This window comes from Cynara cardunculus (genome assembly GCF_001531365.2).
Source record: "Cynara cardunculus var. scolymus isolate 2C chromosome LG 5, CcrdV1, whole genome shotgun sequence".
Lineage (NCBI taxonomy): Eukaryota > Viridiplantae > Streptophyta > Magnoliopsida > Asterales > Asteraceae > Cynara > Cynara cardunculus.
Window position 1 is genome coordinate 14,326,718 of NC_037532.1, and position 26,856 is coordinate 14,353,573.

The 26,856-nt window shown below is 34.0% G+C and overlaps 2 protein-coding genes across 2 annotated transcripts; both read right to left on the minus strand.

Moving 5' to 3' along the window:
• Positions 1–468: 468 nt before the first annotated feature.
• Positions 469–5,809, minus strand: LOC112513786 (bifunctional protein FolD 1, mitochondrial-like). The gene is made up of 6 exons (XM_025120146.1): positions 5,727–5,809; positions 5,033–5,302; positions 1,532–1,848; positions 1,213–1,449; positions 963–1,130; positions 469–838 (listed from the first exon to the last, which is right to left on the minus strand). Exons 2-6 carry the CDS (start codon positions 5,238–5,240, stop codon positions 668–670), a joined length of 1,101 nt encoding a protein of 366 aa, XP_024975914.1. The 5' UTR covers positions 5,241–5,302; positions 5,727–5,809; the 3' UTR covers positions 469–667.
• Positions 5,810–10,036: 4,227 nt separating this feature from the next.
• LOC112513693 (protein SCARECROW) lies at positions 10,037–12,939 on the minus strand. The gene is made up of 3 exons (XM_025120033.1): positions 12,923–12,939; positions 10,726–12,558; positions 10,037–10,579 (listed from the first exon to the last, which is right to left on the minus strand). Exons 2-3 carry the CDS (start codon positions 12,549–12,551, stop codon positions 10,156–10,158), a joined length of 2,250 nt encoding a protein of 749 aa, XP_024975801.1. The 5' UTR covers positions 12,552–12,558; positions 12,923–12,939; the 3' UTR covers positions 10,037–10,155.
• Between the last annotated feature and the right edge of the window lie 13,917 nt (positions 12,940–26,856).

Sequence of the window (26,856 nt, forward strand, 5' to 3'; positions counted from 1 at the left end):
GTATGTATGTATGTATGTATGTATGTATGTATGTATGTATGTATGTATGTATGTATGTATGTATGTATGTATGTATGTATGTATGTATGTATCTTGCAGTAATTCAATTAACATGTACAAGTTGTATCTTACATCTGGAAAAGAATTAAACATCATCTTTTAACTTAACCAACAGATGGATTGAATTATGTTAAAGCCCTTGATATTTATTTGACTAAAGATTTTCTGATTCGTATTGTAGCCATTCAGACCCACCTATGGCTGAAATATACTAAACTTGTTTGGTTTTGTTTGAGCCATGAAACATGAACATGATCAGCACATGTACACTGGATATCATGTACAAAGGTATTTGTTTGTTTATTGTTTTATATTTTTTTCTTTTTCTTGATTAATCAAACAACTAAAATACGACTAACAATGAATGGGAACTCAATTTTAATTTTACAAGATTTTGGTGTAATAATGGTAAAATGAAGTTTCATTCGTTATGTAAAACAAACAGTAATGAATGCCATATTTAGATACAGCAGAGGTCTGTTATTCAGAAGCAACAATGGCCAAATTTCCAGAGAAAGAATGTAAAAACAGACAATCTGCATAACTAAATAGGATTCAATATGCATTTCCAATAATCAATCAACATATAGCATAACCTTTTTGCAAGTCAAACAAATTTGTATATACGCCTAGCCGATTCAAGCGTGTTGTAAAGCAGCATGGCAACTGTCATAGGCCCTACTCCTCCTGGCACAGGGGTCAACCAAGATGCTACCCTTGATGCTTCTTCATAGCATACATCTCCTATCAGCCGATAACCTTGTTCACAACTATCGTCCTGCGCATCAATTTCAAATTTCTTTCCACTTCACATTCACCATCTCCTTTTTTTTCGAATTCAAATTCACACACACATTGACCACCTAATTATATAATTGAACCATAAAGGGTCAGGTGAGTACCTCAACTGGATAAGTTCCAACATCAACAACAACAGCACCAGGCTTCAGCCAACTTCCACGGACCAAATTAGGGACTCCTACCGCACTCACCAAAATGTCAGCTTCACGTGTGATTTCTTCAGGGTTTGACGTTAATGCATCAACGACCGTAACAGTTGCATGGTGCCTCTGTCCCCCACAAATACAACCATACTAATTCAGTAGCATCTGATATAGCATGAAAGAAAGAGAGAAAGAAAGAATCACTCACCTGTAGCAGCAAGGATGCAGGTAAACCAACAATGTTGCTCCTCCCGATGACGACAGCTTTCTTCCCCATTATCTCCACACCGGATCTGATCAGTAACTCAACACAACCCTTTGGAGTACAGGGGATGAATAATGGCTCCCTTCCCCTCATAGCTAAGTTTCCCATGTTCATTGGATGAAAACCATCCACGTCCTTTTCCAGTCTCATTACATCCAAAACCTTCTCTTCATTTAGACGCTGATTCATCCATACAATACTTGTCGTCTCAGTTTACAAATAAATCCTTCTAATCCATTTGTCATTTAGTAAAAGACATTACCTGAGGAAGAGGAAGCTGTACGAGAATACCATGAAAAGATGGATCCATGTTAAAACCCATTATAGCATCACAAACTTCATCTTCACTACACTTTTCTGAAAATTCAGTCAATGAAAACTTGATTCCAGCTTCCTCACATGCTTTTATCTTGTTACGGACATATGTTTGGGAATCCCTCCTCTCGCCTACTAAAATGACAGCCACTCCAGGAACCTCACCAATTGTTTTCTTCATTCTTTCTACTTCACAAGCCACCCCTGATATAATTTCCTCCGCAATTTGTTTTCCATCAATTACTCTACCAGTCTCTTCACTAGCTGCGTGTGTGTGTTACAATAATATCAGTCAAAGTAGGCTGCTTCAAGTACAAATTTATTCCTTAATTTTTGTGCCAAGGAAGTGGTAGGGTGGTCAGGCCAGTAAGATAACACCTGTGGAGAAGAGTTGTCTTGTGGAAATCATACAAAATTTAAGAATAACAGTGCAATGCTTCACAATACAACAAACTGATCGGGATACAAGGATACTCATAATTTATAAACATTAGTGGTGCCAATTCCAAGTCATGTTCTTCAACCTCATTACCTAACCCATCCAACTTTGCACTCATCATTGGCTCAAACTGAGCTAACAATGTAACTTGTGCTTGGTAGGCTCTTACATAAACCAAACCAAACAAACCCAGTGAATCCCATACATAATAGGGGCTGGGGAGGGTAAAATTTATGCAGACTTTTCCTCTATCCCAAGGGGTAGAGTGGCTAATTCCATAAAAAACCCCTGGCTTGTGAAAGAAAAATCTTTTTTGCATGGTTTCCGTAATTGGCACCATCCCTCTCTTGCTTCATGTACTCTAGAATTCTCTAGTGAACTCATTCAAAGTGTAGATACTTAATACTTTCACTAGATACTAAATGCGACAAGAGAGATATTTCATTGTAACATACTTGTGTAGTTGTTTTCTTCTTCACTTGCTCCTTAGTAAGTGTGAGCGCTAGAGCTACCAAGTCAAACTAGTGTGGCGAAGCCCAAGAAAGAAGGCTCAGGATTCTGGAATTTTCTACAAGGATCAAGGTTCCTCAAATGGTGGATGCTTCTAGAAGCCTCTCCATAATTCTAGCCTATCAAGAGAGCGTAGAAAGTGAGTTGTAAATTTCTAAGATATTTTGGAAGAGAAATCTAGACATGCAATCTAGGTCGTCGATGTAAATTTATTTTGGCCATCCATGGAGGTGGAGGCCTAGATAAAGAAGGTGACCTTCGATTGGCAAGGCATTGACCCAAGAAATGTTGTAAGGTCTCATAAGTCATAAATTTCATTTTCCCAAATCACTCTCTTCTAAAGTTCCTAAGTTCTGGTTAAGAGTTACTCTGATTTAGTACTAGTATCAAGCGTCGCATGTAAACTTGCAAATTAACCTAACAAACTTACAGCCACATGGATAATTAAAGAATCAATAACCCATGACAAGTGTCAAAGCACGTCAAGTCACCAAGAAAAGAACATGGCTAGCAAGAAGGACAAGAAAAAGTTAATCACACTCAAGTCGACCTCCCTTTGTCACAGTGGAGAATCAAGAGATGGTACAATGAGAGACTCATTGTAGAGGACACCTGAAGGACATGACAATGGGCTTGGAAGGTGGAGGTAACCGGCAATTAGCTTAATGCAACGCATTGAACTTGTAGATGGCTTTGGAACCCAGGACTTGGCTCTTGGCAATGCCTTCAATGGCACGATCAACCAACTCTATGGGAGGTGGGAACCTTTGAGACAATGTTCATCTCCTAACAGGCCTTCTCAAATTGATACACACAATACAAAGAAGAGTTGTGTGTCTTGATCAAGCAACTAGAGGAGGATTAAGCAAATATCACTCTATGGCCAAAGCCAGTCATTTCAAATGAAAATGGATCTTCTAATCATGACTAATGCTCCTACAAACGATTCAGCTTGGTAAGAACGGAAGCACCAAACGAATTGACCAGAAAAATTTACCAAAACAAAAACAAGGCAACTATATTGAAAATTGATTTATTGTTATTACAGTAATCGGACTTGGGCCAAGCTAGAAAATGGTGATTTGCCCAACCTAGACGGGTACCCGATTCACCCACCCAATTGGGGCCGAGCATTACCGGCATAGCCAGGTCCCAGAACGGGGAAGGTAATTGTCACCCCGCACTAGCCTCTATGTGTGTATATATAGAGAGGGAGGATCCAACGAGAACAGGGTCACAATAAGGAACACGAGAACAGCTAAACCACATGTGATTTTGTACTAAAATCACATGCGATTAGATAATATAGTCAACGCATGAGTGCACAGGCGACTTGACCCGTGACGTAGGTCATGCCTAATCACATGTGATTTTCACGTGACTTTAGTGTAAAATCACATGTGATCTAGCCATTCTCGTGTTCTCTTATTTGGTCAGCGTTCTCGTTTAAACCCGACTATATATGTGTGCATATATATGTAAATATTAATTAATCACTAATAAGGAAAAAAAATTCAAGAAATCAAGGTGAATTGATTTCACAAGCGTGTGTCTGTCCTAGTTGCGTCTACCTTAGTTGAGGGCCAAGTGTTTACAACTGCAAGCATGAAGCACCCACTCCGTTCCCATACCTATTTGCAACTGCGAGTATGGAACACCAAAGGCCGAAGTAGGGATCTCGTCAGATGTACTTCTTTCTTTATATGTTTATATCTAATAATACCAAAAGGAGGATTTTTTCTTCAAGTAGAACCTATTTTAACTTGTGCAAATTGACCAATTTTACTATGGTGTATACTGCATTTTTGGTGATGATCATCAACTGTTCACACTCTACTGCAATGGTTCAGGTTATTTTTAGTCTGCGGTTAACTTTATATTAGATGAAAACTTCAGAAAATGATAACTTAATAGAGATTGGATGTCAAATTAAGGGAATGAGAAAGAACCAACAATCACTTGTGATGATGCTAGTATTGAGTTCGTGAGTGTGACTATGGGGATGACCACTTAGCACTAATTAAAGAAGTTGAAGTCGGTAGTTTGGGTCAGATTGGTACCGGTGTATCAGTCAAAACAGGTTGGGGTCAAAATGGGCAATTTCAAAAAAACAGCCAAATGGGTCATGGGTCAGGTTGACCTGTTAGTTCTTTTTTTCATTTTCTTTGATTTTCATAAACAACCAATATATTAAATGCAATTACAAAAGCTATTATTTATTAATAAAAATAAAAAAAATTGTAGTACCATGTCTAAATATAATTGAATTAAACAGACAATGATCTTAACAAAGATCTAACAATACACAAACAATCAAAGTGGGGAAACAACATAATGTCAAACATTTTTCTTTCCACATATCAGAAAAGATGATAAATAACAGGTCATAGCAAACTCTAATAGTGTGGTTATCACATAGTTAAATCAGATAACTTCAAGCTATATTTGAATAGAACGGATAAAAGCAAGATTGAAAAGTTCATCAAGCTATGTGTTTACCAAGCTTGTTGGTGGACGGAGCATTACAATTGGTGGAGCTAGAAGTCCATTCATCAGGGAGATCTAGAGAAACAAGAGATGGAGACTTGATGATTCGGTTATCAGAACCGGTTGCAAAGGTATTTAGAGTCCTTGAAGTAGATGACAATAAGGTATTCTTTCTCCACCAGGGAATTAATATACTTTGCACTTTATTCTTCAATGCCATTGTTGTGTTCCTTTTGCTGTTATTTGTCTATAACTGGTCATCATCTTCTATGAAGTCGTCATCTAATGAAGAGCAACATAACAATGAATTAATGATGCGACTAAGAGAAATTCTTGTGGGAAATGAAAACATTCCACTTCCCCTATTTCAAATCAAGTGAGCTTATAGATTGCCCAACAGATAGTTTCTTTATGGACATTTCACTTTCAGATAAGAAAATTCAACAGAAATTGCATCTAAACATATTGCAAATTAAATAGAAGGATGACATACAAGATATTCTCGAATTCATATAGCGTAAAGCGGGCATAAAGTGAGAATCCTATTACACTACTACTTCCATATCAAAGAGAAAGAAGAGAAACACTATACATAACCATTTTGAAATTGATAAAAAGGTTGAAGAATTTACAGGAAGAACGTTGGCAACGAATTGAATACCAAGAATCCAAACTTGAAACATCAACAGCAGATGTCTGAACTTACTTAATTTGAAGGAGCCTGAATATTATCTCTTCCAGAACAAAGTGTTTCAGCGACAATCGCTGCTGTCTGAGTGCTGATACCAAAAGGATTGTTGGAACGGGGGAGGGAGGCGGTGTTTTGAGGTAAACGAAGGTTCAAAAATGAATTACAAGAGTTGAATTACAAAAATGGTCCATCCACAAACCGATAATATCCAATTTTATACCTTAAAATATAATTATTTGTAGCGATAGTCCCTGTAAAGAATAATGTTTCTCACTCAAGTCCTGATTTCGTTATTCAATCTCGCAATTTAAAAACTAAATAAATAGATTAAGGGGTCATTTACTAAACGCTTACCTAGTAAGTGCTTACCGAGTAATTTTTTTTATCTGATGAACATGGCAAGGGTTAAAAACCTTACCCGGTAAAGCAATGAAAAAGATGGAGAGCCTTACTCGGTAAGTGACGATGACGACCCTTACCCTGGTAAATTATTACATATGCTACCATTTTAATGTACTACAATTTTACTCAATAAAATAAATTATAGTGTTGACTCCTAACATTAAGTGTTTACCGGGTAAGCATTTAGATAAACAACCCCTAAATCTATATATCTATTAAAAGAATAACCAAGAGTATTCAGGTGGCATCATGAGAATTGAATATTGAGGTGTTGATGAATTGTGGTTGAGTTTGAGATATCCCACATTGGTGAGAGATTGAAATATTGAAATAAGGAGATGTGTATAAGAAAGAATGATGAGAGTCATTGTTTCAACTCATGAGGCTTGACTCATAAGGTTATCTTATTTGGATGATCCTATTTTTTTTAACAAATCTTACATTGTATCAACTCATGAGCCTTGAGTCATAAAGTTATCTTACTTGGATGACTTTATTTTTTCAAAACAAATATTATTTTATATATATATATATATATATATATATATATTAAAAGAAGAACCAAGAGTATTCAGGTGGCATCATGAGAATTGAATATTGATGTGTTGATGAATTGTGGTTGAGTTTGAGGTATCTCACATTGGTGAGAGATTGAAATATTGAAATAAGGAGATGTGTATAAGAAAGAATGATGAGAGTCATTGTTTCAACTCATGAGGCTTGACTCATAAGGTTATCTTATTTGGATGATCCTATTTTTTTAAAACAAATCTTACATTGTGTCAACTCATGAGCCTTGAGTCATAAGGTTATCTTACTTGGATGACCCTATTTTTTCAAAACAAATATTATATATATATATATATATATATTAAAAGAAGAACCAAGAGATAATTAGGTGCATCATGAGAATTAAGTATTGAATTGTTGGTGAACTGTAGTTGAGTTTGTGATATACCACTTTGATGAAAGATTGAAGATTGGAATAAAGAGATGTGTATAGGAAAAAGAATGAAATTCACTGCATCAACCCAATACGCTTAACTCATAAATTAACTTATTTGCATGACTCTCTTTTGCAAAACAAATCTTATTATATAAAAATAAATTATGTTTACAATTATCAATATATGCATATATATATATATATATATATATATATGTGTGTGTGTGTGTGTGTGTGTGTGTATGGGTGGGTGTGTGTATGTATATGTATCAATCTTCTTTATATATAAGAGTAAGATCCATAAGAAATGATATGACACCCTAAGAATTGAGTATTCTATATTTTTTGCATAGAAATTGAGTTTTGTGTATTCCACATTGATGGAGAGATGAAATATTGACAATAGACGGTAGATATATGAGATGAGGTTGATGTGTCTTTGTTTTAACTCATGGGGTTTGATTATCTTGGATAATCCTATAAACTCATATCGTTAGCTCATGTTAGCTAACCCTCCAAACTCATGGGGTTGGTTCGTTTTGGTCAATCATTTGTTTGCAAAAAAATCATATTTATAAAAAAAATCTTTATATATAGGGCTCCCTCTCTATATAAGTAAGATTCACAAGAAATGATGTGTCACCTTAAGGATTGAGTATTATATATTTCTTGCATTGAGGTTGAATTTGTGTATCCCACATTGATAGAGAGATGAAAGATCGACAACTGATGGTAGGTATATAAGAGGAGATTGATGTTCTTTATTTTAACTCATGGGGTTGGTTCTTTGGCTAATCCTATAAACTCATATCACTGGTTCATGTTGGCTAACCCTCTAAACTCATGGGGTTTGTTCATTTTGACGAACCCTCTATTTGCAAAAAAAAAAATACCTATATAAAAAAATCAATATATCAATACAAAAAAAGTAATAAAATAATAGGATGGCATCATTAAAACCAAATATTTTAAATTTGTTGTATTGTGGTTAAGTTTTTTGGTATCCACATTGATTAGAAATTGATACGTCAATGAGGAAAATGAGTATATAAGAGAAATATATGTTCCATTCGGAAAATATAAGATTCATTTGGCTATATAAGCCATATTTATCTTTAAATATTTGGAGCAATTGTTTAAACTCACGTGGTTGGATTATTTTGACTGAACTTCTAAACATATGCGGTTGACTCATTTTGGCCAACCCTTTTATTATGAAAAAAATTAATCTATACTAAATATTAATTGAAAAGATAATTTTAATATGTTTTTGAAAGTAAGAAGTGGAATCGTTAATGCGGCACCCTAATAATTGACTATTCTTCAATCTTGAATTATGATTGAGTTTTATATATCCCACACTGATTGAGAGTTGAAAGATTGACAAAAATGTTGGATATGTAAAATGAGGTCGAGATGCCTTTGTGACAACTCATGAGATTGGTTCCTCTTGGTTGATTCTCTTAACACCCGTGGTTAGAGCATTTTGGCCGACCCTCCGAACACACATGGGATTGGTTCATTTTTCCCAACTCTCTTTTTGCAAGAAGGTTTAATCAATATTAAAAATTAATTATATATATAATCTTTATTCTTTCTATATTTAAAACTTAAAAGTAAGAATCACAACCATCAATGTGACACCCTACGATTGAGTATTCTTTAATCTTGAATTGTGATTGAGTTTTGTCTATTCCATATTAATAGGTAGATAAAAGATTGACACTGAATGATACATATATAATGAAAGATTGAGATGTCTCTATGGCAATTCATAAACCTGACTCCCTTGAATAATTCTTTAAACTCATGGTGCTTAACTTATTTGGCTGACTCTCCTAACATAGGATTTTTGGTTAATCCTCTTTTTACAAAAAAAAATCTATATTAAAAGTTAAATTAATATATAATGCTATAAGATATTGATATGACAAATTAGAATTTAATATTTTCAAATCATGAATTATGATTAAATTTGACTTGAATCTTAATCCATATTAATGAGAAAAGAAATTACTGAAAAACAGTTAAGTATATTAAAAGAGAAGAGATGCCTTGAAATATTGCAAGAGTTACAAATGCACTATGAAAATTTAGTATTTTCAATTTTGAAGTATAGAAATCTTGATGTAGTTCATAATTTTTTGTATATTACTTGGCATGTGTTATGATCACTGTGCAAAACACGGTGCCAAGCACTAGTTAGATATTAAATAAATAACATGTTATGCAAGATTAATTAAGGGTCTTGTTAGTCTTTTTAAAGTTGATACTTGATTTCAATGTTCTCTCCACTATGATTTATAAATACTATACAATTATAACAACTACGAATTACATGTATCAAACCAATCTTCTGTTAATTAATTCTAGGTCGCTTTAAATTCTCGTCTGACCTACGTGAGTTCGAACTCATATCACATAACTTAATGTTACTTCTTTGATGAACTCGTCATTTTTTTTATTAAAAGGTATATTATGGTATTTCTTTGGTAGAGTGGGTACTCGCTGTTTTCATTTTTGTTTGTTTGGTTCATTGAGTTCAACTTCAAAGGATTACAATGAAACTCGAATCGTCAATTACTTTTACCAAATTCTAAATTCATTTGTTTGGTTCAAATATCCCAAATCGTTCCGGTTCTAGCTGAAATACTTGGAAATAATTCTACCACTTCTACCGGGAGGAGTCGCCTTTTTAGTGTTGGCCGAAGATTTCAATTCCCTTTTAACAATTCCATCAAATCAAATGCACGGTCAAATTTCATTCCAATTCCACCAAATCTCATTCTACAAACCCAACTTCTCCTTGATCTATGTTGATATCATCAGTTAACTTACTAAGCCATTCCATGAGCTTTGTAGAAGGCACCACTAAACATGCATGTATTGTATGAATAGATGTACATAGCAGCAGGCAGCAGGTAGCTAAGAGATCAATGACATGTTATTGTAGGAGGAATTAAATTAACCAAAAATAAACAATACTTTGAGATATAATTTATGAACATCATACTTGGTCCATTCATTGTTGACAAAAAACCATATCCTTCAAAACTTGTTTGCCAAATGGTTCATATATAATGAATCAATTGGTAATTAAGGTCTCCAGGCAGAAGCAGTGAGCAAACAAAGGTCTTTCCATCCAAGCTTCAGGGTACCCTTATCCTCCACCAATGTGTAACCATTGGAAGGGAACATCCCAAGAAGAAGGGTTGCTTGGGCAGCTGCATTTCCAGCCAAAGATATGCCCTTGAACCCACATTGTTCCAGCTTCTCCCTCCAGTTGTTGAACTTCATCTCCCCACTCCGAGATGGCCCTCCGATCGCCAACACATTCCTTATCTCCTTCGATAGCAGCTGTTGCTCCACCACATGCCTCTCTTCGCTCTCTTCCCCGTAACTCGATCCCAATGAATCAAACAATGCCGAGTAATAGTGAATCGCTTCCACAAACCTTCCCAAGAATGATCCTGCATGGCTCAGGTCCTGCTCCACCACTGTCACCACTTTCGGACCCAATCTGCACAAACACAAACATCATATCATATACATCTATCTAATAAAGACTAATAAATCAATCAACTTTCTCCACATAATTTCACTTAAAGCCTTTCTTTGCTTTTTGTTGGTAATAAAACGATCAAGTGAACATATATATATATATACCTCTTCAGGAACCATAAAGTATTGGTGTCGGAGCCGGTGACATCGTACAAAGAATGCTGCAACCAGTGGACAGCAACAGCTTCTCTTTTGCTAACCTTCAATCTCTCCGGATTCAAATTCCCGACCTTATCAGCCACAGCCGAGAACTCAAACGGGAGTCCCAGTTTATCTGCAAAATCAGACAACCGTTTTCCGGTGGCCTCCAAGGTATCCAACGAGTTGCCCAATCCGGTGAGTCGTACAAAAGGCGGACCGCCTGGTCTGGATGCCAATATGTGAAAAAGCCCAGGCCATTGCAGGCCTTGCATGATGTCCAGGTCGATGATATGCACCCTATCCTCCCTCTCGAATGCCTCCTGTATCGCTTGATTGGCTGTGAAATGTGAGAATTTAACGAAAGGGCTGATGCCGTTGAACACTTGGAAGGCTGACGTCATCTTCTTCAGCCCTTGCGGAACCGCTGCATTGGGAGGAAGGGTGGTGTATATCCCAAGACAAGAGCTCATCAGCCGTGCGGACATGGCCTCTGAGAAATAGGCCGCAACCCGCTGAGCAGAAGTCCCATATGGAGTTGAGAGTTCGGAGATCTCTAGTAGCATCTTGTTGGCCTCCTCAAAGTTGTCAGCTGAAACTGCCTCCGCACATTGCAGGAGCAAAGCAAGCAGATGTAGGCCTTGTTCGTCTCTTTTCTGCTGCCGTATCTCTTCTCTCTTCTTCTCTCTTAACAACATTGCTGCTGCTTGTGCTGATGCTGCTGCTGTGTTGTGGTCGGTTGCTGATGGTGGTTGTGATGGTGGAGACTCCTGCAGCTGTTCCTGGTTGTTGGATGAAGAAATAAGTGCAGCAGGAGGAGCTCCAGTACTAGGGTTGTAATCGTCATTGAGGAACTGGTCGTCCTTTCTGGTATTAGTGACGACTCCACCCCATTCCAGGTGGCCATGATTATTCAAGTGTTGCTGTGAATCTGGAAGGAACATACCTTCGAGTCCTGAAATAGTAGATGGATTGTTGCGTGGGGGCATGGATGACGACGCTTGCGCTTGATCTTTTCCTCTCATCAACAATCTGTTGTTAAAATTATTATTGCTATTACTATTATTATTATTATTATCATGACCGGATTGCTGATCTACTACTAGATTTGGAGGAGGATCTGTCAAAGAGCGAAGCCTATATTCGAGAAGGGTGGCTAGGTTAGGGTTGCAAGGGTGGATGATCTCTCTTACGTTTTGAATGAGATTGGGTATGGATACCTCCGTGGAACTGTGAATCAGGTCTTTTATGATGCTATCGATCCATGCGGTGGCGGAGACGGTGTCTTCACTGGTCAAGAAGGGCATCCCGGCGCCGGCGGTGTTATTAGTAACAAGTTGGTGATTGGGTAAAGCTCCGGTAGCAGTAGTAGTATTTGACAAATGATGATTGAAATTTCTATGGTCCGTAGGAGGAAACAAAGGAAGACCCGAAAAGACACATAGAGGAGGAGGAGGAGAGTGTGAATCCATCATGTAATTAGTCGTTGATAATGACGACATGATGACATGAGATGTATTTGTGGAAGATGATGATGATGGTAGCGTCATAGTGGAGTAGTTGGAGGGGAGGTCATTGGTGTTGACATTAAGGGCTGCCGGAGTTGCAGGTACACCCGAAAGAAGGTGATGATTGTCATTATCAGGCGTCTCTTGAAGATGATGAATGTCAATGGGGGCAGGATTCGTTGAGGACGCTGGTGGTGGTAGCCGACGTAATAAACGGTGGTGGTAATGATGATCAGCTGCACTTGTCTGAAGTTCCATATCGGATGCTGCCCTCTTTCTCACCATTTTTAAAAAATCCGGTAGGAAAGCAAGCAAAGCTTAGTGTGTGTTAATTGTAGGAAAAAGCATATGTGGGAAGGGAGGGTAATGAATGACTCTCACCTGCTACTATACTATACTATACTATACTATTACTTGGTTGAATAGTTGGTGGGAAGACGAGAGGTAGAAGAAGGTTATGAATGTGAAGCCGAGAAAAAGGTCCAAGAAGATAACGGCCAACAGGATGAGCATTGGGATTCTGCGTGCCATGTTCCCTGTTTAGCCATCCCACCCCACCCAACCCCCATTACCCCACTTTGCTTAACTACAGTCTTCTTTCTTGTTTCTGTAACTGGGTTAGTAGCATATCCCTGCAACAGGCTAAGGCTGAAGATGGTGGTGGTGGTGGTGGTGGTGGTGGCGGTGGAAGGATTAAATGAAGGAATGGGAGTTTGAAGATGGAGGAGGGGAGTGGTTGAGATGGGGGCGATGGTAATGTTGGTTATAGTTGGCAAGTGGTGGGTTGGAGGGATGTGATGATTTTGGTAATATGCATTTGGGATTTCATAAAGACTGTTGCTGTTGTTGGTGTCTGCCAGCGTTTGACTTAGCTCGCATTGTTTGTAATCGTAGTTGTAGTTGGAATTGTAATTGTAATTTTAGGTATCAACAAGCGAGGTTTACTAGGAACCCTCGATTCCTACACCCCCCTCTCTCGAGCTCCTCCGCCTTTTCCACCTCCCCCTCTTTACTTGCACTTTTTATAAATCAAATCTTATTCTAATGCTTCATCCCATATATGTATATAAACTAGTTGTGTATCCGCATAATGCGGTGGGAACCATGAATTTTAACGATTTTGAAGTTCCACTGGTTTTATAAGATAAGATTTGACGATAATATATGTTACACTTGGTCTTTACATATTAATACAATTTGAATAAATAAGAGTTATGGTTCCAATTACAGACTATCGATGAAAAAAATTGTATGACAATTTAAAATCCAATATATTTAAAATTCAACATATTTAAACGACTCCATAAATGTGTTCGATTTACACCAAGAGCAAAGAACCAAGAAACTTGAGTTTTAAGATAAACACTCAAAACCAATAAAGAAAACTACAAATTTGACAGATCATAAGCCATGAAAAGACCAAAAAAGATGGGTTTTATAATGAAATTTCAACTATTTACCTTCTTTTTTGTCCAGAAACTCAGATTAAGGTTGAATTAATACATGTATATATTTCAAAAAAAACCCAAAAACATATTAATTCAGAACAAATTATACAGTGCAATTTGGACAGCCTAACCCCAAAATATATAGTATATATATATATATATATAAATAACTGTATAAGTATAAATCGTAAATATTAAAAATATTTTTCACAGTATATATAATAATATAATTAAGTCAAAAACTATTCAATATTGGACTCATTTCGAAGGTATTAATGAGACGATTATAATAGTGTAACTTGTTAAAATAAAAATATATTTTTTAAACATGTTTTAATTGATATACGATTGTGTATATTAATTTGATAAATGTTTAAAATGAAACATTTAAAAGTAAATGACATAAAGTAAATTAATTAACTAATTATAGGGGTATAAAGTGTAAATAAAAAATTACAATTTAAAAAAAATCGGGTTGTGAGAGGGTGAGTGTATGTGAGGAGAGGAGAGAGTGAAAAAGTGAAAAAGTGATATAAAGGGTATTATGAATTTATGATCATTTAATATTTTAAGACTTTTGTTAAATTTGTTTTATAAGATAGTATATATATATATATATACACAATTTCAAAGATATAGAGAGAGAGAGAGAGTTTACTTTGAGAGTTTACTTTGTAAATTTGTACAAATTATATAAATTTTGTTTCAATCAATCATAATTTTTTATTTTTTTATATGTAACTACTTATTAACATTTATTACATCTCTATTCATAGAATTTCACGAGTTCTTTATACTACTATTAAAACAATACTTAAATATTTTCATTACAATCCAATAAAAAATTAATTAAAATAATTGTTTTCATCGGAGAGGTTATTTCTTAGCCATGGTTCGTAATTTATAGGAGATGTAAAAGTGTAACAAAATGAAGTTTCTAAACTAGATATGCAATTACAGAAACCAAATATGTAAATTAGTTAATAGGTCTCAAAAATATGTCTGCAATTTCGGATTTGTTTTTCCAAATTTACATATTTGGTCTCTATAATTGCGGACCTGTTTCAGAAACTTCATTTTTTTCTTACGCTTTGATCCCTCTATAATTTACGGACCTCTCAATTGTAGACCTATAATTATTTTCATAATTTTAGGAGAGAAATGGGTAAAATCATATGGTTAAAATATTTATTTGAATTAATTTTCCTAATTAAAACCTTGTATTTTGAATTTATTGAATGATGGAAAGGAAAATTCGATTTTCAGTTGATTCTTAACTTTACATGGATGATGGATAGGTGGTACAACAGTGCAACAGTATTTGTACAAGAGCATCTACGGAATCTTATCAACACAAAACTTAGCATTTAACATTCTCAATCTTTTTCTTCAAAAAAAAATATTCTCATTTTATTTTTAAATAGAAAAAAAAAAAAAAAAACTCATGTAAGTTAAAACTTTTGAATTATTATGTTTAAATTAAAAAAAATTATAAATTATTAATAATTACATTTTGAGTATTAGTTACTATTTTATTCATTAATTCTTAGAATATAATAAGCTTTTTACATAACGTTTAGGGTGGGACGGGACGGGATGAGATAAAAAAAATAGTTTCATGTTTGGCATTGCCATAAACAAAAAAAACATAGGACAATATGAGACTATTTTTAATTTTTATGGGACAAATATTGATATTTTTTGTTCCACCAAAAAAGATTGAAAACAACATGGGACTGAATTAAAAATAACTATATTATCCTTGTTATTTCATTCCAATAGAAAAGCTAATTCATGTCATTTGTGTTAAACTTGATTACAAAAACTATGTAATTAAAATATTTTTTGGTTGATTTGTTGTCATTTTACAATCATTATATGATATAAAATAACATTGAACAACATTTAGGGGTAATATGGTCATTTTAATAGTTTTGTCTAGTCCTGTGTTAGTCGTACCAAACATAAGACGGACAAGTAGTCTTATCTCGTCCCGTCATGCCCCGTCCCGTCTTGTTTTGTCATGTCCTATCATGTCATGTCTCTTCCGGTCTGCGTACCAAATACTACCTTAAAGGTATGTCGATGGTCTGATTGAGTCATATACTTTAATGAGTTGAATATGTTGTGGTTGAAAATGTGTAGGCCAAACTGCATAAATTTTGTATGACGTATATTATTCGTCTACAGATAGTTTCAGCCACTCATACAAAACAAAAGACCCTTCTTCAATTTTATATATATTCGATTACTATTACATGATTTATGGACGACTATTTTTTTGAAAAAATAAATATAAATGGTAAAATAGTAACTTTGTTTGCCTCTTAATTTTATATATGTAACAATTTTGAATATTAAACTACATGTATCATTTAATAAGTACGTTTAAGTGACTCATTTTATTTTCTCTAATTTTTTTGCCCAAAATTAAAATTTGTACATCCATTCAATGAAACAATACAAAACTACTTATATGCATTAAATAAGTAAAAGTTTTTTTTATGATCAATCTTCAAGTAAACTTTAATGAATCCATGGCAGATTAATAGATATGAAAATTAAAAACATGAGAGGAGATGAGAGAGAGAAAGTCAACAAGTCAATGCTTTATAAATCTCTCAAACTTTACATATTGTTACAAGTGAAATCTCCTACACTAAAATTACAAAGGACAAAAGAATTATATAGGGTCAAACTTGAACCCTTCTAAGTCAAAGTCAAATTACAATACAAAGTCAAACACGATGTCTATTTAATTATAGACAATAGTAACTTTCAAGACGAATACAATTTTAACACTGAAATTTAGTCCTAACATTCTCCCCCTTTGTATTCAGGCTTGAAAGAATTTACGCGCTTTGAATCTTGTTTGAACTTTGTCTCTTTAAGCTCTTTATGACTTCTTCAAAATCTTCACTTTGAAATCATCAGACAATCTTTTGTTGAGAAAATCTTCTAACATTCTCCCCTCGAATGTAAAACAGCGATGATCTTCTCTTTTGACAATGTAGAACAATATCAGCAACGATCTTCAAAATTGATCTTCAAGATATGAACTTCAAAGAATCTTTAGACAAACAAATTCTAACATTCTATCCAAAAACGAACTTCTTCAGACAAAAATTCATAAAGTTTCTCTTCGGTGTACTTTTGTAAGGATGATCTTCACATTCAAAAACTCTCAGACAAGGTAGCACAAGAATAATCTTCATAAATAATCTCTAGTCACACTCCTTTGAGTCTTTTGCCGACTTTGATGTTACTCCCTTTTGATCTTTATAACATACTCCCCTTATAATGTTCGGAATTGATTATTTCATTCATTATTTCATACTTCCCTTTATGATAAAATGAGAATCATTAGCAGCATACATCAGAATGAATGAAATTTTCAGTGAAAGCCGTCAATTCATAAAAAAAATGTAAGCATATCTTTTCAAATCCACTTGTATAATCTTTTCAGATTTAGAGGATGGGAAAATAACAACCAATTTTAACTTATGAAATTGTTTTCAATCTTATAAAAAGATTAGCCTGTGAGTATAACAGATATACTCAGTACAACGGATGTACTTCATATATGAGACTTTTAGAAGTTCATCTCACCAGGTCTTCCATTCAATCATCGATATCTTATGAAAAATATATCTATGAATATTTCAGCAAAATAACATATAATTTGCAAAATCTGTGTAGTGTAGAAAGATAAAGCAACATATGCTTCTGTTTAGTCTCAAAAAGATAAACAGTGTGGACTACACAAATTTATCAAATTCAATTAGTGATCAAAAAGACTTGAATGGGGGGGGGGGGGGCATATATCCTTCTCTTTCAATATTAAGAATCTCCAAATGAGAATCTGATAGTTTGTGAGCTGCGTGCCCCAAGTGTTATTGAAACACTTATCTTTTAAGAGATAAATGAGTAGCTAGTGGGGTTGTGACAAGAATTGGTGTGGGCTTTGCCTTTTTTAATATTAGTCTCCAAAGAAACGAAAACTAATAGATTATGTGGTATGCCCGGTAATTTGAAGTTTGGAACATGATTCTTATGTTCTTTTAATCCTGACACAACTCTCATCAATTCTTTTAGCTCACAACAACTACCCCTCTCTTTTTCATTTTAATCTCAGCACACAAATCCATTTTGAGTTTAAGCTCACTCAGATATGATTGTCCTCTTGGGTAGGTTTGTCGGTTCTGACATTCCATAGAGGTATTTCTGTAAAACACTCAGTCCCTCCTAAAATTAGCAGTATGCTCAGTTGATCACAACAGTTGATCAAAAGTATTATTGCAAATAAAGCACAATGATCAGATAAAAAAATTGATCAAGATATTTGACTTTTAAGCACAATCAATAAAGAAGTGATACGCAAAATCAAATTATTCAGTATGTGAGAGAAAACGAATGAAGATCTGTAAGAACAAGTTTACAGATTCAGAATATTCAAAGAAAAACAAAATATGTATTAATCAAAGAAAAAAAATCAGAAAACAAACTTTGATTACTAACGAGCGTATTATCACCGAAAGTGATATTATTTTAAGAGACGTGATAATAACAGTTTCAAGAATAGCTGAAACAAATATTTTAATTATGATCGTAAGAAATTACACAAGTAAAATCTCAGGAAATACCTGTTCAAAAAATGTACTCGTTTCCAAAAAAAATTGTTCACTTTCCAAAAACACTTATTCAAAAACTTCTAAAGACTTCCCTTAAAAAGTAGATTTAAGTAATGTTTCAGTTTAACTCAAAAATTTTAAAAAATTTGGAAACATATTTACCACGGGTCATAAACTGGGTGTTTAGAAACCACAAACATTAAAGCACGGGTCCTGAACTGTGTTGTTCAGAAGCCTTAGTTTGAACAGTATACAACTCCCCCTGAATTTTGTGCATCATGAGCATGTTATTCTGATCAGCGCGATAATGACACACCTGCAAAATCAGATCAAACAGATTTTGGTACCCAAACGAACTTGGGTTCTTCTTTGTTAGTATCTGGTTGTGGGATGTTGTAACTTCCAAACCATCTATTCTTATTTGATGTTTTCTTTTTCGCACTTTTAATAGGATGATCATTTATACAATAAGATCCATACCAGTTATGATTATCATACATGTTATTACCTTTCCAGTTCTTCTAAAATCTATTGTCTTCAGTCCAGCTGTTGTACCTTTTCCTGTTCACAAAATCAGTTTTTTTGCATGTGGAGCACATGATTCTTTTCTTGCTAAGATTTATCAAGTCAGAAGTGGATTTCACAAAACAAGAAAGATTATTATTAGTAACAACAAAATTTCAAGACAAAAGAGATTCAAACTTATTAACCCAAATGTTTTTAACTTTAGAAGAATAATTGGGTGACCCGATGACGTACCCTTGATAGTTTTGATTAGAATAACGAAAATAGTTCTTAGAAATAGTAGATTTAGGACTGCTTGAATAATTGTTAGACTTTGAACAGTCATAAAAGCTGGTTTTACATCGTGAAAGAGAACTAGTTGAGCTTTGAGCACAAGAAAAGTCTTTGACTTTCTTTAAAAGCTGGTCTCGTTCATCAGTAACTAAATCATACTTCTCTTTAAGTTCAGTTCTCATCTTTCATACGTTCGATGAAATTGAGAAATCTATCTCTCCACTGATTGTAATCTCCTCTGAAAAGTACTGGCGGCTTGGTATCAGTACCAATTGCCATTGCTTCTTTTGAACCCATTTTATCTGATTAAAATGATATTGGATCTCTGCAGTTCAAAATTTGATTTGAAGGATTAAAATTCAGTAATATCTCTAAAAATCGCACACAAGAAATTTTCAACCATTCAACACTTAAGAAAAAATTCAACACTTAGCCTTATCCGGATTAGAAGTCCGGACAAGTTTATCCGGATTAGAAGTCTGGACAACTAAGATTGTCAAAAATTAGCAACTCGCACAGATTATCCGGATTAGATATCAGGACAAAAGACTTAGCAATATTCACACGCATTTCACTATACGATCAAATCACAAGAAGTCAACAAGTCAACACATACAATTCGATCAATTCAATATTAGACGATTTAAGAAAGTCAAACAAAAAATAAGGTACGACTTTAACTTCATTTTTATCATTTATAAATTGTCATTAGTACACACACACATACATCAAAAGTTGATGACTCTCTACCTTACCAGCGTCGTTGACCCGGACAAGAACTACCACCTCCTAGAAATTTCAGATAGTATCTATGGTTCTACTTTTTTCTTAGCAACTGTCTTTCATGCTTTTCATGTGATTATAGGTCCCCTAATCCATGAGGGATTGAAGGGGGAGCACAAATCTAATGAATGTATTCGCTCTCTAGATGGAGGCCTCGAATCTTAACCCTCCTAGACTTTGCTCACACATAAGGGCAAACCTATAATGGCGGTCATGACTTAGAAGGAATACATGTTTTAGTCATGACCATTTATAACGCCCATCGACTTATAAGAGTTAACCATTGGCCTTTCAAGGACATCAGAATTAAGATGAGGACATTGTACCCGATAGTACCCATTGTCCTTGTAATGAGGACATTGTACCCTTTAAGCTTAGGGGAGAAAATATTCAAATTTTTGCAACACACCAAGAAAATTGTTTGAGCATTTCATGCAAGATGGAAGCAAAAACGTAATATGCTCACGGTAGTGTCAATAACCCAGAAAAATCAGGAAGAAGCACAAAGTCTAGGGGAAGAAAGTTTAAGGTGTTCAACTTAACAATATAAGCGTGATATGGATCTCAAATTTCATATCAAACATCATAAGAATAATAAATTTTAGCTTACCATATGAAAATCACATATGTACTTAAAAAGGATGGAAGTTTACATTTGAGGATCTGGTAACTCTCATTTTAAATGTAAGATGGGACTAACATTTTCATGTAGTTATGTCTTTTTAGTTTCTACTTCATTATTTTCTTTGAACCTAATAAGTTGAACTGGTAAAAAGATGTGTGTTTTCCGTGCTACTTTAGACATTTCAATTTTTTTCTTAATGTTGCAACATCCGGAAAAATGAAAGCCGGTGGTTTTGTGCTTAAAACTCGTAAAAGGCAAAACGAGGGAAGAAAAAAAGTAGTGGTAGATTGGTAGAGAAAGTGGGAAGACACAAACAACTCTTACTATCCTTGTTTTGTTGCACAAAAGGCAACAATGCAACCCAATACATAAGAAAAATGACAAGATATAACCTCATTTCAACCCCTTTTATGCACTATAAATGTAAAAAAAAACAAGCAAAATAGATAGCCGGTTTGTGTCAACCATTTGATTTGATAATAATACCAATACATATGATCTAACACTTAGTAATATTCTTGGCATTTTGCCTTAAAATTCCTGGATATAATCTATCTTCCATATTAGGATACATATTTAGATATAATACAGATCCAGACAAACGGCAACATTTGGATTGAGATACATATTCGGATATGATAGGAATTTCTTAGTGATAGTTTTTTAGGCAAAATCGGTGTCAGCATCGAAAGACTATCACAATTATTCAGATCTGAAAGAGTACCTTATTCTTTTACTATTTCAGTCTCTAATAAATTTGTCACCAGTTAGATTGTTTAGAATCATGTCGTACCTCCCTACTTTTCGCAACAAATTTATGATTATTTTGTTTTTATAAACATACAGAATTAAAAAAGTGAAAATTTGTTGTGTTTGTATTCACCCTCCCTTCTACAATTTTTTTTGTAACACCCTCATTTACCCTGAGTTGTGTCACGTCACTTTTTTTAAATAACAATAAATAACCCAAACATAACAGCTAATGAAGCCCTGTTACAACAAAAGACTTATAAAATTTTGAATGCAAATAATAATTCGAGCTTAGTCATGTACATTTCTCCCACACACCGATGCCCTACATTCGCGACCATAATCTACTAAATCAATTCCCTTCTAAAACACAATTTATGGGTGAGAATTAGGTTAAAAGTAATCAAGAGTTTAAATCTTTTTTTGCACTTGTCACCATAACTTTCTTTCTCACATGATCCCACGCAATGTGAATATGTTTCAATTGACAACTGTCTTGGATGTTACCCTAACCTAACTCCGGATCATAACAAAGGATCTACAACATGAGGAATGTCGATATCTGGTTGCAAGGTTTCATATTAGTTCAATATGTTGGCTTTTCATGTCTGAGGCCTTTCAAGATGTTTCCCATTCTAGGCTTCTAGCCTCATGTTCCTAGTACTTAACTTTTATGTATGACTCTTTCTTATTGTAGTCAAATGATATTAAAAATAATGACGTATTTTCTTTCGAGAAACATATGTTTAAATGACAAAATTATTAAAAACTTTATTTGAAAAATATCTGATTACAGGAAAATAAATACAAAAGAGTAAATTTAGTTGATATTCACTCATTCGTTTTTTTGTTGATTAATTCATTTATAGTAAAGAGTAAATTATGAATTTGTGATTAAAAATTACGATGAATTTAAAAAAGGGAAAATGTGTTTGTTATCATATGGTTGGTGGTGGGTTGAGTGAGGAGCCATGGTTGCGAATACTAGACCCGAGTTGAGATTGTGATTGGCTTTTGAAAGGGTCGGGGGTTATGCATTTCTTAACCCAACCGAACCGTCGACAGAGCGATTGGATTAAGATCATCTCCATATTTTGTACACTTTTTGTTACCATCCAATTTATCGAATTAAGAAGTCAGATAATTATTTCACATTTTTACTTGTAAAAAAGACTTGGGATGCTATAAATATAGGAAGAGTGGGGTTTGGTATGTCCCCACAACTGAAGAAACGTTAGTGTTTGACATTTTGTTTTCAACGGCTATTCTCTTATTTCTTTTGCAGCCTTTTGCTTTCTTTTTCATTCATTAATAATTATATAATCTTCTACTTGTTTGACTCTTCAATTATCTTCCCATTTTCATTTAAATTTAAATTTAGAAAGTGAGATCCATCTTGCTTATAACATCACATGTCATTTGTGTCCAAAACATCTGCTTTTCTCTCTCTATCTCTTTAATACAAACCTATATATATATATATATTTATATATATATACACATACGTCATGTTACGACAATACAATAAAAACGTTTTATTTATAATGAAAAATGTTGTTAGATAAGTATAGTACGAGAACTTTAAATATTAAATTTGATACTATTATTGATATATATATATATATATTTAACAATTTTATGATATCTTTAAATTTATATTTATTTAAAAAGAAAAAACATTATTACTTTTTCAAAACCACTATAAATAATAAAACGAAACATCAAAATTAAGATATATCTCGTTGTATTATACAAACAGATACACAAACACGGGTATGGTATAAATGAGTACAAAGGTGGTAGGATAGGGAATGAGGAAAAGGAGGTGAGCAGAGGGATATGACTTTGCAGAGGAAGACTGTTTAGAAAATTTAACAAAAACAAGAGTTTAAATAAAATGGGATGAAAAGGAAGGTAAAAAGGTTTGGAAGGAAATAAAAAAGGAAAAGTGGTGCAGAGTGCAGACACATATTTTAGAGTTTAGTGTGCAGACTACAGACTACACACTACACACTACAGATACAGAGTGAGAGTGGGGTGGCGTGTAAAAGTTAAGCGTCTTTTTGTTTTTGTTGCCTTTGTCACGTCACCACCTCAATTCATCATCCCTATTTTTATTTACTCTTCAATTCTTTTGTTTTTCATTATCCTACATTTTGTTGTTTGTTTCATCCAGATATTAGGCATGGCAAAGAGACGGGTTTGGTAATCTCCGGTCCCGACTCCGGTTTATAGTAACATCCTTCGGTCCCGGTTCCGATTTGAGTAATATCTCTTGGTTCCGGTCCCAACTCTGGTTTAAGTCTAGCGGAGATCCCCGGCCTCGGGACCCGTTTTAACGGGGAATCCCTGTTTCCGTTTAGATAGGGAGAACCGGGTTCCCTATCAGGTTGGGACAAATCACCATCTCTATAGGATATTACCGTATAACAATTTACTTTAATAACTGCTTTCTTTTTAATACAATAAATACTAATTTTGTATTTAGAATAATTGCTTTTTTTGAGATCTATGTATCTTTTATTTTAAATGTGTTAATTTTAATGGGTTTTTTACTTATTATAAGAGCTTCTATGTGATAGAGAAAATTAATTTTTTATTCTTTATATTGCTCCAACATGAATAAATAAAGATTTCTCTAAAAATCTAAATACAAGAGAAAGAAATATGTTTTTTTTATTAATCCCACTAATGAGTAGGGGTGAGCATAGGCGGGTACCCGTCCTTTTTGACAGGAACCGGTTAGAGCGGTTCTTAAATTTTTAGAACCGGAACCGCCGGGAACCGGTTCCGGTTCCGGGTACCCGCTTCCTTTATTAAAATTTTATTATTTAGAAATAAAAAATAAAACATTGCCAAAACACTAAATAAATAAACAAGAATACAAATTATACAGAATAATTGTTACAAATATTGTTTAACGATTACAAACTATAATAGATTAATAGAAAATATTCAAAGTTTAACGATTACATACTATAATGGTAAATGTTCAAAGTTTAACGATTACATACTATAATGGTAAATGTTCAAAGTTTAACGATTACATACTATGAATCCAAGTGAATACACAATTTGAAAAAATACGAATCATTTTATATGGAGAATTTAGATGAATAATGAAGATGACGACGTGCTTTCAAGATGTAAACCTAATATAAATTTGGTATTAAAAAATAATAATTATTTTTTTACTTGAAAAATACCGGGTACCCGACGGGTAACGGTTCCGAAAAATTGAGAACCGGAACCGGAACCATTCTCAATCGGTTCCGTATTTTAGGAACCGGAACCGGAACCACTCATATCGGTTCCGGTTCCGGAACCGGCAGTTCCAAGGCGGTTCCGGTTCCATAGCCGGGTAACCGGTTCCGCTGCTCACCCCTACTAATGAGGGTTGAATTAATATTATTTTATATATTTTTAAAAAGAATGTATTGAGATCATAAAAATTATAGAATATTTAAATAATATAATTAATGATAAAATCTTTAAACTAGAAAATCATGTTGGAATTGATTGTAATTTATTTGAAATATTTTGAATTTTAGTTCTTTATTTTAAAGAAACTATATATAAATTGTTGGAGATGCTATTGTCTATATTATATGTTATTTTTAAGTTTATATTTTAATTAATTGAATGGTTACGTTTCAACATATTTTACAAACAAATTGTTTGTATAAATAATACAAAACACAATAACATATTTAATGTTACTTTTAAACGACTAACAAGTTTTGTTCCCTAAACTATGTTACTTTTTATAGGTGGGACGATCCGTTAGATTCGACTCATCTGGTCTACTAGACATACGGGCTTGGACAACCATTATCGAGAAAATGGTCAAGCTCAGGTTTGTTCGTTAAAATTAATGGACGGACATGGGCAATGAAAATATAAATATGGATAGGCTCGTCCAGCCCGTTTATATTTTATAATTAATTATTTTATCATTAATTAAAATTATACTAGTATATTTTAAAATTAAATTTTAAAGTTAGAGGATGAAACTCTTTGGCTAAAGAATTATGGAGGTTCTTAATCAAAACTTGGAATGTTTGAAATTGATAGTAGCATGATTGAGTCATGGAAATGTGAATATTAATGTTATACATAAAAAATAGGAATGCATTATTGATTTTATGAAAGTATGTATTTTGTTTTTCATTTCTTTCTCTACTTGTTGAGATCCATTTGTCACTTTAGTTGTTTAAAATTTTAATTGCAACAATGTTTTTCTTTTACTTTTTGGTTCCACGTTTGTTAATTAATTGTTAGTGGTCAAGTTTATAGATTTATAAGAGTTACACTTTTTAGGTCCGTTACCCGTTGACAAGCCCAACCTATTTATACAGCGGACAATTTGTCAAGCCTGAACAAAAGGACTTGATTTTATAATATTAGGCTCGTTAGACAAAACAAGAAGTTAGGTCTAGCCCGGGCGTAGCCCAGGTCCGCAAAGGACCACCTCTACTTTTAACAAGACTTGTTTCTAATCTTTAGTTATTACAAATTTGTCCATGACATATGTAAAATTGAAAACTTTGATCCCTCCCACTAATAATCATTAATTTTTTCATTTAATAACGTCATGGATGCTTGGTTAAACTTTTTTGTAGTACACCCAATTGAGTTTAAAGGATTATGTGAAGTCTTAGGCTATGTTTGGCAAACTAGTTTAATAAACTAAATGTTAGTTGATAAGTTAGATGTGAGTTGATAAGCTAGATCATGAGTAAATCATGTTTGATAAAATTAGCTAATAAAACTAAATGAAAATTGTAAAGTAACAACTTAAAGAAATGGTGAATTCTATTCATACTCCCTCCTATAAGGGTTATGTGAGGGGTGGGGTGGGGGAGTAAGAACTATGTGTGTGTGTGTGTGTGTGAGTGGGGGAGTATGAATAAAACCCTCCTATTAAATTGAATTATGAAATATTAGTTATTGATTTCTTTGAATATTGGTTTCTTGGTACATAGTTAAAGCTCTTGGCAAAATCTAAGACTAGCTGATGTGAAGACAAAAGATCACCGATGCGGTACTGTGGATCAACTGTCTGAATTAAACATCAAGACTCCAAAGTAGCCAATTTGAAGATTGAAGATGTTTTCAAGATACTAGCCAATTCAAGGAAGATCTTCATGCACCATGATTTGTAAGTAGCTGTTTGAAGCTACTAATCCATCCAAAGAACATCTCCCTAAAGATTAACCATATCTCTGCAACACCTGTACATGATAAAGGCAATCATTATGAATAGGTTTTGTCTCTACATGAATAGCGCTATGTGCACGCATAGTATGATGAAAATGATATATCAATTGTGTTCAAGTCAACCTCTGTCTCCTTATCCTAAGGTGACAAGTGTCCCCCATGCATTTCATGCATGAAGGTAATATAAAAAGGAAGAGTGCATCTCCCCTACAAACTACGCTTTCCAATGAGAATTTTCTAAGTGCATTCTCAAGGCAATCATCTCTCTTCTTCTTTTCTCCTACTCTCTTGTGTGTAAAGAATACTTAGGTGGCGTTTGTTTTTTTTACGAGGTG